Genomic DNA, 13,282 nt, shown 5'->3' with positions numbered 1-13,282 from the left:
TTATTTTTATGGGATTTATTCTTGAGTGTAGAATATTTTCTTTAAGTTTCCTTTATTACGGGGGAGTTTGGTTATGGTTTAACCATTAGAGGAGTTGGGAATTTATTGGATCACTCATGTTTAGGTTATTATTAGTCCGATTTGTGGACTGTCCAAGATAAGGACAATTGTTTGTGGAGCTGCAGGATTTGCACCCACGGGATGTTTTTTACCAATACCGAAGACAAGCTGAAGTTCCACCACTCTTCTCAAGATTGAAGTTTTACCTGAAGATTTTGTTGACATAATTTGTCTGTCCTCAACATAATGTCCACGACATAGGTGTTCCGCTTTGTGGTTGTATAGTTTGCGTTCGTCCCACCTACCTTTATCGTGCGGGGAGTATTAGGGAAGCAAGATGTGTATCTTGCGGACCAAGTAATATGGACCGTAAAGTCCGTTAATGAAGTGAAGCCCAATCCGAAGAATATATTCTAGATCTTGATATTACTTATTGTATAAGTTATTTCCTTATGTGTTTAGGAAAGTTTACATTATGTTGTGTTAGCAATATATCAAAGCTAATCACTATATATATGTATGCCTTAAATCTTGTGAAATACAACTTAATAAACTATTATATTTCTATAATATTTGACAGTTACCGTGATTCAATTCTTAAATCAATATTCTTACTGAATACATCACCACACCATTTCTTTTCTTTCTTAAAGTTGAAGTAGCTATGCAAGCCATTACTTTCTCATTAAACTGGATTAGGCACCTCTAAGTAATGTGCCCAATTCTTGAGAGGATACTCAATCCTTATTGAAGATAAAAGCCGTTAATTTGTAGACAAATATGGACAAGAAGAAAGACTCCTACGACGTATATAAAATTTATATATTATTGTAAGTTTATAACAACAAAGTCAAACCAAACAGTAAAACATAAACATGCATGTCATAAAGTCACTCGTAGAGCGACAAAGACTTATTTTATGTAAGATACACACACGTTTAAGCATCAAATACTTTTGGAAGATTAACATGGGAAGTAACAGATACACTTGTGAGCTGGGAAAACATAGTTGCAAGATCCATGTCGCGCTCCCTCAAGGTTAATGCACTGATTCTTGCAAGCATTATTGTTTCCGCAAACTCCTGACCATGTCCCACTTGGCCTCTCACACAATCTTTGTGCTTCCACCATTGATGGTGCTTCTGCATATTTGTATATATGTCTCAAGGTTAATTATCAAAATTTATGAAACNTTGTATAGTTTGCGTTCGTCCCACCTACCTTTATCGTGCGGGGAGTATTAGGGAAGCAAGATGTGTATCTTGCGGACCAAGTAATATGGACCGTAAAGTCCGTTAATGAAGTGAAGCCCAATCCGAAGAATATATTCTAGATCTTGATATTACTTATTGTATAAGTTATTTCCTTATGTGTTTAGGAAAGTTTACATTATGTTGTGTTAGCAATATATCAAAGCTAATCACTATATATATGTATGCCTTAAATCTTGTGAAATACAACTTAATAAACTATTATATTTCTATAATATTTGACAGTTACCGTGATTCAATTCTTAAATCAATATTCTTACTGAATACATCACCACACCATTTCTTTTCTTTCTTAAAGTTGAAGTAGCTATGCAAGCCATTACTTTCTCATTAAACTGGATTAGGCACCTCTAAGTAATGTGCCCAATTCTTGAGAGGATACTCAATCCTTATTGAAGATAAAAGCCGTTAATTTGTAGACAAATATGGACAAGAAGAAAGACTCCTACGACGTATATAAAATTTATATATTATTGTAAGTTTATAACAACAAAGTCAAACCAAACAGTAAAACATAAACATGCATGTCATAAAGTCACTCGTAGAGCGACAAAGACTTATTTTATGTAAGATACACACACGTTTAAGCATCAAATACTTTTGGAAGATTAACATGGGAAGTAACAGATACACTTGTGAGCTGGGAAAACATAGTTGCAAGATCCATGTCGCGCTCCCTCAAGGTTAATGCACTGATTCTTGCAAGCATTATTGTTTCCGCAAACTCCTGACCATGTCCCACTTGGCCTCTCACACAATCTTTGTGCTTCCACCATTGATGGTGCTTCTGCATATTTGTATATATGTCTCAAGGTTAATTATCAAAATTTATGAAACTAAAATTTAAACTCACATTTTTCATTCATATGATAAGATCATTAACTCACCAAAAGCAGCAAAGAGAACAAGAGCAGCGAAGATAAGAGTGATGATGGAAGCAAACTTAGCCATGATGAAAATCACTATTTTGTTTTCAATGTATGTATATGTATGTAACTATGTATGTGTTGTGTGAAGAAATAAACTTAAGATCAACCTCTATTTATAATGAAATGATGATGGTGAACTAGTCTTCAACTTGTGCATCGTAGTAACCCCACAAAATAAACACACAGCGTTTATAAAGATAAGATTTTGACTTATTCATAGTTGATGGCTGGTTTCTCCACCACATATTTTTTCTCTGTTAATATCTAAGTTGCTGCTTCGGCTTTGAGCTAATGCTATATCGTTTACATAGGCGGCTACTTAATCTGATGTAGTTAAGACTCAAAACAATAAAATCTTAACAAAGCCATATCTGGTTACACAAATAATTTTGATGTTTCAGAGATTTGCACCGTTCGTCGCATGAGCATGGAGCTAGAAGAGAAAATGGGATCGAGGATAATTGGTCATTTACTTGAATCGCAAGAAATACCTTCAATACTATAGTAAGATGTCACATGTCTCTAATATTCTCTTCTCCAACAAGATAGTATAATTTTCTTGAAATTACTTATTATCCGATATATATGATGATTCGTCTGTTCTTATGGACAAGTATATATGCAAACAAAACATAATGAATAAATGTTATAAGGTCACTCACATACTTATTTTACGAAAATACACAGACACAAGGCCATAGATTTTTGCTAGATAACGTAATATGCAGGCCCGGCTTAGAGGCAGTGCAGACGGTGCAAAAGCACCATATCTCCAGATTTTTATGATTTTTTCTTTAAGGTTTAGGGTCCTAAAATTTGAAATGTTGCAAATATAACCCTAGTTTTATGGGAAAAAAAAATTTGAGCACAAGGTCCCAAAAATAAGTGAGCCGGCACTGGTAATATGGGAAGTAGCAGATACTTGTGAGTTGGGAATACATAGTTGCAACTTGTATACTAGGATCCATGTCGTATCTTTGCAAGGTAATTAACGCAATTATTTTTGCATGCACTATTGTTTCCACAAATTTTTGACCATGTCCAAATTGGCTTCGCGCGTGCTTCCGCCATTATAGGTGCTTCTGCATAAACCAACTTTACTGTTTGTAACTATAATCGAGAGATATCAGAATGGTTCAAACCTTATGGGTTCACTCGACCAGATCCCACTCATGGACCCTAATAGTTTACTATTTGCATCTAAATGAGTAATGAGTTAATGGGTTGATGATGAATTATATGTTTACTATTTGGATTTTTCTCTAGTGATTTAGCGTGAACTTCCTACAAAAACTTGTAAATAAAAGTTTCTTCTGACATATATAATTCAGTCATTTAATTGGACAATTCATAGTTTTCACGTAGATCATTACACAGAAGATTTTTTTTATCAGTACAACGGATCGAGTTGGATTACATATATTATATATATATTCTTATTCATGAATACACCACCACCTCTTTTTTTTTTTTTTCTTAACTTGAATTAGCTAGCTTATACTGTACAATGCATTCGACTTTTGTGAAACTGGAGATGCTGTTAGGGGGTATATCTAGGAAGAATACTATAATTTTATTGTGCCCAATATAGTGATAGTGGAGAAATTCTCGGTCCTTTTGAAAACAATGACCGTGTTGAAGACAAGAAGAAACAGTCATGGCACAGAAGTACACGAAATATTTATATTATATATTAAGTCAACAAAGTCAAACTAAACTTGAAAACATAACACATGTATGTCATAAATTCACTCATAGAGTGACACTGACTTATTTTTATGTAAAATACACACGTTTAAGCACCAAAGATTTTTGGGGGATTAACATACTTGGGAAGTATATATTTGGGAGATTAACATGGGAAGTAACAAATACACTTGTGAGCTGGGAAGACATAGTTGCAAGATCCATGTCGTGCTCCCTCAAGGTTAATGCATTGATTCTTGCAAGCATTATTGTTTCCGCAAACTCCTGACCATGTCCCACTCGGCCTCTCACACAACTTCTGCGCTTCCACCATTGACGGGGCTTCTGCATATTTGTATAATTTTCTCAAGGTTAACTATCAAAATAAATGAAACATAATATTTAAAACACACAATTTTTTTTTAATGGTAAGATCAATACTCACCAAAAGCAGCAAAGAGAACAAGAGCAGCGAAGATAAGAGTGATGATGGAAGTAAATTTAGCCATGATGATTATCACTATTTTTTTTTGGTTTAAGATTATCACTATTTTGTTTTCAATATATGTATGTATGTGTTGTGTGAAGAAATAAGCTTAAGATCAACCTCTATTTATAATGAAATGATGGTGAGTTTGTCTTCAACTTGGCAAGCCTGCAACTTGTGCATCGTAGTATAACCCCACAAATTAAACATACAGCGTCTTCAAGCAGCTGATATTAACAACAGATAAGATCTTGACTTATTCCTAATTGATGGCTGGTTTCTCCACCACATATTTTTCTCTGATAATATCTAAGTGACTGCTTTGGCTTTGAGCTAATGATACATCGTTTACACAGGCGGCGGCTTAATCTGATGTAGTCAAGATTCAAGAAAATAAGATCATAACAAGTTTGTCAAAAAAAAAAAAGATCTCAACCAAGCCATAGTTACACGAGTATATTACGTCATATATATATATATTTATTTTTGGATAAAATGTAAAATTTATTCGAAAAAAACTTTTTACATCAGTGTTTGTTTAACTTTTCTTAACATGTTTGTCTAAATCGTTAAAATTACAAAACCAGAGAGATCATGTTCGTCAGATATTTTCACAGTTAGGGAAAGTGTAAATATCGCCATGGTTTGGTTGATCTCAGGAGCAGTATCGTTCCGCCATTAGAATTCAGCGGCAAACAACTTTAACCGTCATTTAGATGATTTAGCAATGCGTTGCGCTCGCCGGCGGTAGGTTTTCCAACCATCGGAAGAAGACGATTGGCGCCCGGCAAGGCAAGCACTGAGAACTGAAACCATTGTTGGTCATGGACTCATGGCCTTGAACGTAATGGGCTAAACTGAAAACCGAGACGGGAATAAAATACCCCAAACCTTTATTAATTGCTCGTAATGGTCTGAGACTCTGAACCTAATGGCCTAATGGGCTAAGTGGAGCCTCTAGCTCAGTGATTAACTGAGATAATAAACTAACTAAAAAAAAAAGAATTACCAAAAGATTATAAGATATAAATTAGTTTTTAAAAAATCTAAAAGTATAGAGAATTCTTTAAAATTCAGGATATATGTATATCTTTTTTTCTTTTTTTTTGACAATAAAAAAATGCGCTATATATGTTCCTGCTTCACTCCAAACATGTATTTTTAGATTCATTATTGCTATTAATTACTATTGTTTTAACTTTTAACGAAAAAAAAACACAAAGAAATTACCGGCAAAAATTGGATATACCTTCGTTTTTACCATGCATGAATTTGGTACGTAGTATGATCAAACTAATAAATTGGGCTTTCCGGCCACCTAGCTAGTGATTTAACGTCAACGTCCTAAATTTCTTGTATAAGTGATGATTCTTAATTTGACATACTCGTCGGCCATTTACTGGTCGAGTCTCGAGTGTTTTATGTTCTTTACGTTTTTGATAAATAAAAATTAGTGCTTTTGTTGGCTGTTGTAGACAAATATGAACAACAAGAAGAAACAGTCTTACGTCGAAAACAAATTATATTATTATAACAACAAAGTCCAACCAAACATTAAAACGTAAACTTGCATGTCATTAAGTCACTCATAGAGTAACACAGACTTATTTTATGTAAATACACACGTGTTTAAGCACCAATGGTTTTTGGTTGATTAACATGGGAAGTAACAGATACATCGGTGAGCTGGGAATTTATAGTTGCAAGAACCATGACGTGCTCCTTCAAGATTAATGCACTGATTCTTGCAAGCATTATTGTTTCCGCAAACTCCTGACCATGTCCCACTTGGTCTCTCGCACAACTTCTGTGCTTCCACCATTGACGGTGCTTCTACAGATGTATGAATATATTTCTCATGTTTAGTTATCAAAAATGAAAATAACATTTAAACACACATTTTTCATTCATATGATAACTAGATCATTACTCACCAAAAGCAGCAAAGAGAACAAGAGCAGCGAAGATAAGGGTGATGATGGAAGCAGACTTAGCCATGATGATTATCACTATTTTGTTTTCAAAGTATCTATGTGTTGTGTGATGAAATAAGCTAGAGATCAGCCTCTATTTATAATGAAATGATGGTTAGTTTAGTCTTCTATTTGTGCATCGTATTATCACGGATCGCAACCCCACAAATTAATCACGCAGTGTCTTCTAGTATAGCTGATATTAGATATCTTGATATATTCATAATTGATGGCTGGTTTCTCCACCACATATTTTTCTCTAATTAATAATATCTAAGTGGCTGCTTTGGATTTGAGTTAATGCTACATTGGTCACATTGACCGATATTATTGTTTCGTAGCGGTGCAAAACAGACAGAATTGAAGGGTACCAAACTGGTGCTTGCGGCCGCCATAGTAATATGTATTTAATCGGCCTGTTTTACACCAAAAAGTCGTTAGTTATGGTGGAAACCTACTTCTAACAAAGAGAATTGGTCACATATATTCACACCACATAAAATACATTTTTTACCTTTTTCTTTTTTAACAAAATAAAAATCAGCCAAATTTTTGTGTGTTTTTGATCCACCAAAATCTCAGCCTTAGCTCTGAAACAGGAAAATTAATTGTAAAGTTTAAAGTGTCAATAATAAAATTATTTTAAAAGTTTATAGTGTTATTGATATTCTTTCAAGGTTTAAAGTGCTGTTCACTAATACTTTAAACATTTTAAAGCTTTTTCCAAACTTTTTTTCAAAAATACATAAACTGTAGTCAAAACTTAGGCATAATACAATACAGTAATTCTTGCGGACAAAGAGATCGTCATCCCGGAAAATAGCATCGTTAATGTGTCTTTTCAAGGCTAATTCACTCATTATTTCTACAAACTCCTGCACTTGGTTCCTTGCACTGTTGCACAACTTCCCAACTTTTGTGCTTCCACCATTATTGGTGAATATATACATATATATATATATATATATATTAAGTTTAGTCAAATTCTCGATTTGATATTAAAATCAAACTAATTGGGACTACAAGTCTACAATCCTATCCGGTAAGATAAATCTAAATTGAAAATTTGATCGGAAATCTAGACCACGGCCTGAATTCGAAATGTTTGTTGGAAACACAAGCTTTTAATTTAAGTTCGAAATCAAAACCGTAACCTAAGCTTTTTATATGTTCTTGATTTATCGCCAACTAGGCACCTTTTTTACGCAAAGCTTTTTAATAGGCCTGGGCATTTTAACCGAATCCGAAACCCGAATCCGAACCCGACCCGAAATAGACAGTTCGGTTCGGATTCGGGTGGCATGAAATACCCGATCGGATTTAGTTTTTATGAAATTCGGATATCTGATCGGGTTTGGGTATTATCCGAATCCGATTGGATATCCGAATTAACCCGAAATAAATACAAAAATGCACTTATGGGGACTCAAACTCGGTACCTTAGGACATCTCCAACCCCAGTCTATTTTAGAGTCAAATCTCTATTATAGAGCAACATTTGCTCCAACCCTACTTTATATTTTACTCTAAAATAGAGAAAATAATAGGATTGCTCTATATATAGAGCAACTCTATTCTCACCTCTATTTTTTTACACTACCTCTATTATAGAGGTGAAAATAGAATAATACATTGGAGGAAAATAGTGCTCTATTTTTGAGTTACTCTATTTTAGAGAAAAAAATAGAGAAATACAATGGAGATGGTCTTATACATTATTTGGTGTATCATAAACCATTTTGCCACCTTAGTTATTGTGTCTTAGTATGAAAACATTAAATATTTATATATATATATATACATATGTAATCTAAAATTCCTAACTGACGTTTTTTTTTTGATAACCGTTTTTGATATTTAAGTTATATATTAATTCGGGTATATTGGTATGTTTCGGGTTTTTTACCTATTTCGGGTACTTTTATCAATTTCGGATAAAAATATCCGAAATCCATCGGATATCTGAAATTCACTTCGGATTTCGGGTGTATCCGAAATTATCCGAACCCGTTCGGATAAAACCCGAACCCGACCCGATTCTATAAAATACCCGATCGGATCCTATTTTCGTATATCCGAAGATCCGAAAATCTGAAGATCCGAACCCGATCGGGTTCGGATATCCGAACGCCCAGGACTACTTTTTAATACACAATATTAGAAAAATGAATAGCCAGATCTTGAGTTCTTTCATTACCATAATTTAACTAATAAATAATATTTCATTTCTTTAACGTGAATTTGATATAATCTGGTCAATCTATTGAATTGTAATTTTACTCGATCTAGTGATTTAACGTGAACTTGCTACAAAAACTTGTAAATAAAATTTTCCTTTGGCATATTATGATTCGGTCATGTAAATGGAAACCTGATATTTTTGTCGTGGATGTAGAGAATCAATCATATTGATTGCCATATCAATCACAATGATGATAATCGACTTCAGATCTTCCTCTTATGGCAATCAATATTATTGATTCTCTACTCCAGTGGATCAGTATATATATATAGTATCTATAATAGTATTTTTGCAGCAGTTTTTGCTCAAAAATACTTTTTGGAAAGTTTTTACATTTAATGCATTGACTTTAATATTAGTTACCAAAACTTCAAAATTAATTATAAGTAAAATTTAAAAAAATAAGGAAATCTTTCTACCTCATTCAAACATAGATATATGATCCCCTTTCATTTTTTATTTGAATTTATATTTAAATTATCCTGAATTATTCTATAATACATTTAGTTAATAAAAATTGTGATTTTTTCCTGTATATGATGTAATACAAAATTTTAAAACGGACATATATTACTCAATAGATGAATTAAAAAATACGGGTACAATATCCCACATCGTCTAAAAAAATTGGGCAATGGTTCAAAGTCATACTATAAAAGAGACCAAAATGATTCCGAATACAAATGAGTAGAAAGCTTGATTTATCAGACATTCAAACTTTAAAAACTTTTATTTGGTTTATTCCGGTTCTTTATTTTAAAGATTTTTAAAAAGTTAAATATGAAAAATATTTAAAACTTTTAAAAAGTTAAATATGATATATATTGTACCGTAGATATAATATTAAAAATTAAGATGATATAGTGTGAGATAAAATATCTCGGGACGGGATTATATAGCAGGACGGGTTTTATTGATATTTATATAAATTAAAAAAATCATTAATTCGGTGTTACAAGGGTAAAACATAATTTTATTATTTTGTTAACAATGTCGGTATCAAAGAATAGACATATCTAATTAAATTGATTAAATAAATATTATGTAAAAAAAAAATTATATTGCGGTATTATATGGTTAATTAACAATTATTATATAATTATAATATATTTAACCAACAAATATAACTTATAATTTAAATATTTTAGTTATAAATAATTTTACCCGCAGTGTACAGTGTACCGCAGGTCCTAATCTAATACTCCCTCCGTTTCATAATATAGGATGTTTAGAGAATAAATTTTGTTTCATAATATAGGATGTTTCCAACTTTCTATGCAACTTTTAGATTAAATTTAAATCTTATATTATGCAGACTTGTTTATGATTGGTTAAACATTTTAAAAGTAACTATTTCTTAATATGCGTGTTTCCACTAAAACATCTTATATTTTGAAACGGAGGGAGTATTACTTAACACACCACCACCTTTCTTCTTTTCTCATGTTAATAAATATTATGTAAAAAAAATAAATTATATTGCAGTATTATATGGTTAATTAACAATTATTATATAATTATAACATATTTAACCAACAAATATAACTTATAATTTAAATATTTTAGTTATAAATAATTTTGCCCGCAGTGTACAGTGTACCGCGGGTCCTAATCTAGTATTACTTAACACACCACCACCTTTCTTCTTTTCTACTTGAATTAGCTATATATCAAGTTGGGAAATTGAAGATGTTGTTAGGGTACCTCTAGGATGAATAATCTTTCATTTTCCCAATTATAACTGGAGAAATTCTCAGTCCTTTTGAATATGACCGTATTGAAGACAAACACAAAAATAGATAAGAAGAAATAGTTATGGCATGAAATACAAAAAGGATTTATAGTATTATATAGCAACAAAGTCAAACCAAACATTAAAACATAATTTGCATGTCATAACATCACTCATAGCGATTAACACAGACTTATTTTATGGAAAATACACACGTGTTTAAGCACCCAAGGTTTTTGGTTGATTAACATGGGAAGTAACAGATACATCTGTGAGCTGGGAATTTATAGTTGCAAGAACCATGACGCGCTCCTTCAAGATTAATGCACTGATTCTTGCAAGCATTATTGTTTCCGCAAACTCCTGACCATGTCCCACTTGGCCTCTCGCACAACTTCTGTGCTTCCACCATTGACGGTGCTTCTGCAGATTGTATATATATATTTCTCATGGTTAGTTATCAAAACAAATGAAAATAACATCTAAAAACACATTTTTCATTCCTTTGATAGGATCATTACTCACCAAAAGCAGCAAAGAGAACAAGAGCAGCGAAGATAAGGGTGATGATGGAAGCAAACTTAGCCATGATGATTGCCACTATTTTGTTTTCAAACTATATATGTATGTATGTGTTGTGTGTTGAAATAAGCTTAAATCAGCCTCTATTTATAATGAAATGATGGTGAGTTAGTCTTCTATCTGTGCATTGTATTATCACGGATCGCAACCCCACAAATTAATCACGCCGTGTCTTCTAGTATAGCTGATACTAACAGATAAGATCTTGATTTATTCATAATTGATGGCTGGTTTCTCCACCACATATTTTTCTCTAATGATATCTAAGTTGTTGCTTTGGCTTTGAGCCAATAATACATGTTTTACGCAGGCGGCTGCTTAATCTGATGTTATCAAGACTCAGGAAAAGTTTTTTAATTTTTAACCAAGCCGATCGAGTTACACAAGTCTTTATGATTTGTACAGAGTTTTTCACCGTTCGTTACAAGAGCGTATAGAGCTAGAAGAGAAAATGGGATCAAGGATACTATAATTGGTTATTTGCTTGAATCGCAAGATATAACCTTAATACTCTAATAAGATGCCACCTGTCTCTAATATTCTCTTCTCCAATATAATTTTCTTGAAATTATTTATCCAATATGATGAATCGTCTGTGCAAGTTAAGTTATTAATTAAGAAGTGTATAACATATATTCGTTCCTTTAACCGCACAACTTAAAATCCCTACTCAATTAATATTATGGTTGGTCTCTATATCTAATTTAGCTTCGAGGTTTTCTAAGCTATATATCAGAATAAAATTAAATAAAGATTGGCATTTACACAAAATCTTGTCGTTTGCCCAAAGACTATGATACGAAGAACATGAGCGACCTAAACATTTTTCTTTTTCTTAATCGTCCTGATAATGCTGAAAATGGTTGTCTCAACCCTCGGTGAATATATGTCCACAGTTATACTTTGACTGTCCTTTTTCGAATAAAGACTTCGGAAGCCAACCATATGAGCAAAAGTCAAATAAATTAAACTATATGGTCAAATATTTCCGGTTATATAGCACGTCAAAAATTAATGAGTGTGCGTTCTTCATATCGCCCCTTCACTCGACGACTATAACTATCAGAAGGAGAGGAGGGGCGCCGGCGGAACTGAAAGGGCAGGAACTACGAAATTAGGTAAGTCGCCTATGGATAAACAAACCATAAATTTGGAATTCAGTAGAAATCCGAACCGGATATAGAGAGCCTAAACCTTGAAAAGTAATGAGCAAAATTGAAACGCAGCAAGATCTAAACCTTTGCTCGTAGTGGCCTGGCAATGTAATCGGCTACGTGAAACTCAATAATTTTAGATACCTCAAGGTTAATGCACTTATTCTTGTATGCATTATTATTGTTTTCCCAAAAGTCTGACCATGTCCCACTTGGTTTTTCGCCTAATTTTTGTGCTTCCATCATTATTGGTCTGCATATATATTGCCACAACATATATACATACATCTGTTTAATTTAGTCAAATAGGCGATTAAAATTAAAACTAAACTAAACCAACTTTGCATATGATAGTCGTGGATCTTAGACACAAGTTTTTTTTTTTTTTTTAATTAGTTTAAGGGGGTTGGATTCATAGATTTTAATTTTATTCTTACTGTTTACCGCCACCCTTTTTTCTTTCTTAAATTGAATCAGCTATACAATACATTCCACTTTCTTGTGAAACTGGAGATGTTGTTCGAGTACCTCTAATACTCTTTATTCTGCCCAATTACAGTGGAGAAATTCTCGGTCTTTTCGGAAATAAGACAAATTAGACAAAAAGAAACAGTCACTACAAGAAAAGTTCACATTGATAGCAGTAGATTATAGCTCATTTTCTCTAACTGCTATGAAAAATAAATTTTTTTTTAATTACTATACAATAGCATTAGAAAGACGCTAAGATAAAAATTCATTAAGTGAGAACCTAAAATCGTTTGTTCCACCACTACTTTGATGAAAATTTTCGTTTAAGCGCATTTCAGATCCAATTTTTTTTTGTGTCAATAGAACCAAAAAAGATTGTTTTTGTTTTTTATATCAAAGTGCCAAGTTTACAGCAAAAATAAAACCTTATCTCTTCTCTGTACGACGAGACGAACAAAACATCAAAAAAAAATTTCTTCCCCCAAATTGAAATCTAGGTCTTTTTGAGTCCACCATAGACTCCACCGTGAAGCTCGTCGGCGGCCTCATTTCGCATCCATTCCGATTTCATATCTCGGCGAAAAAGTGATTAACACGAATCGTTATGTCTCCCTCTACCTCAATTTTTATTTGCTTCCTTCTCTTATTATCTTTCTCTATCTAGATCCAAGTTTGCGAGATTTCAAGCTACCTAA

General features: G+C 32.8%; 4 protein-coding genes across 4 annotated transcripts; all 4 read right to left on the bottom strand.

Moving 5' to 3' along the window:
• On the bottom strand, positions 1,778–2,355 carry LOC109126257 (defensin-like protein 1). The gene is made up of 2 exons (XM_019229478.1): positions 2,219–2,355; positions 1,778–2,118 (listed from the first exon to the last, which is right to left on the bottom strand). The coding sequence occupies exons 1-2, from the start codon at positions 2,280–2,282 to the stop codon at positions 1,940–1,942; spliced, it is 243 nt and encodes an 80-aa protein (XP_019085023.1). The 5' UTR covers positions 2,283–2,355; the 3' UTR covers positions 1,778–1,939.
• LOC109126256 (defensin-like protein 1) lies at positions 3,930–4,545 on the bottom strand. The gene is made up of 2 exons (XM_019229477.1): positions 4,392–4,545; positions 3,930–4,291 (listed from the first exon to the last, which is right to left on the bottom strand). Exons 1-2 carry the CDS (start codon positions 4,453–4,455, stop codon positions 4,113–4,115), a joined length of 243 nt encoding a protein of 80 aa, XP_019085022.1. The 5' UTR covers positions 4,456–4,545; the 3' UTR covers positions 3,930–4,112.
• Positions 5,938–6,488, bottom strand: LOC104713244 (defensin-like protein 1). Its single transcript, XM_010430327.2, has 2 exons — positions 6,368–6,488; positions 5,938–6,266 (listed from the first exon to the last, which is right to left on the bottom strand). The coding sequence occupies exons 1-2, from the start codon at positions 6,429–6,431 to the stop codon at positions 6,088–6,090; spliced, it is 243 nt and encodes an 80-aa protein (XP_010428629.1). The 5' UTR covers positions 6,432–6,488; the 3' UTR covers positions 5,938–6,087.
• Positions 10,447–11,042, bottom strand: LOC104713243 (defensin-like protein 1). Its single transcript, XM_010430326.1, has 2 exons — positions 10,906–11,042; positions 10,447–10,803 (listed from the first exon to the last, which is right to left on the bottom strand). Exons 1-2 carry the CDS (start codon positions 10,967–10,969, stop codon positions 10,625–10,627), a joined length of 243 nt encoding a protein of 80 aa, XP_010428628.1. The 5' UTR covers positions 10,970–11,042; the 3' UTR covers positions 10,447–10,624.

This window comes from Camelina sativa, chromosome 9 (assembly GCF_000633955.1).
Source record: "Camelina sativa cultivar DH55 chromosome 9, Cs, whole genome shotgun sequence".
Classification (NCBI taxonomy): Eukaryota; Viridiplantae; Streptophyta; class Magnoliopsida; order Brassicales; family Brassicaceae; genus Camelina; species Camelina sativa.
The sequence above is the reverse complement of the archived record's forward strand: the minus strand, read 5'-3'. Positions and strand labels throughout refer to the sequence as shown.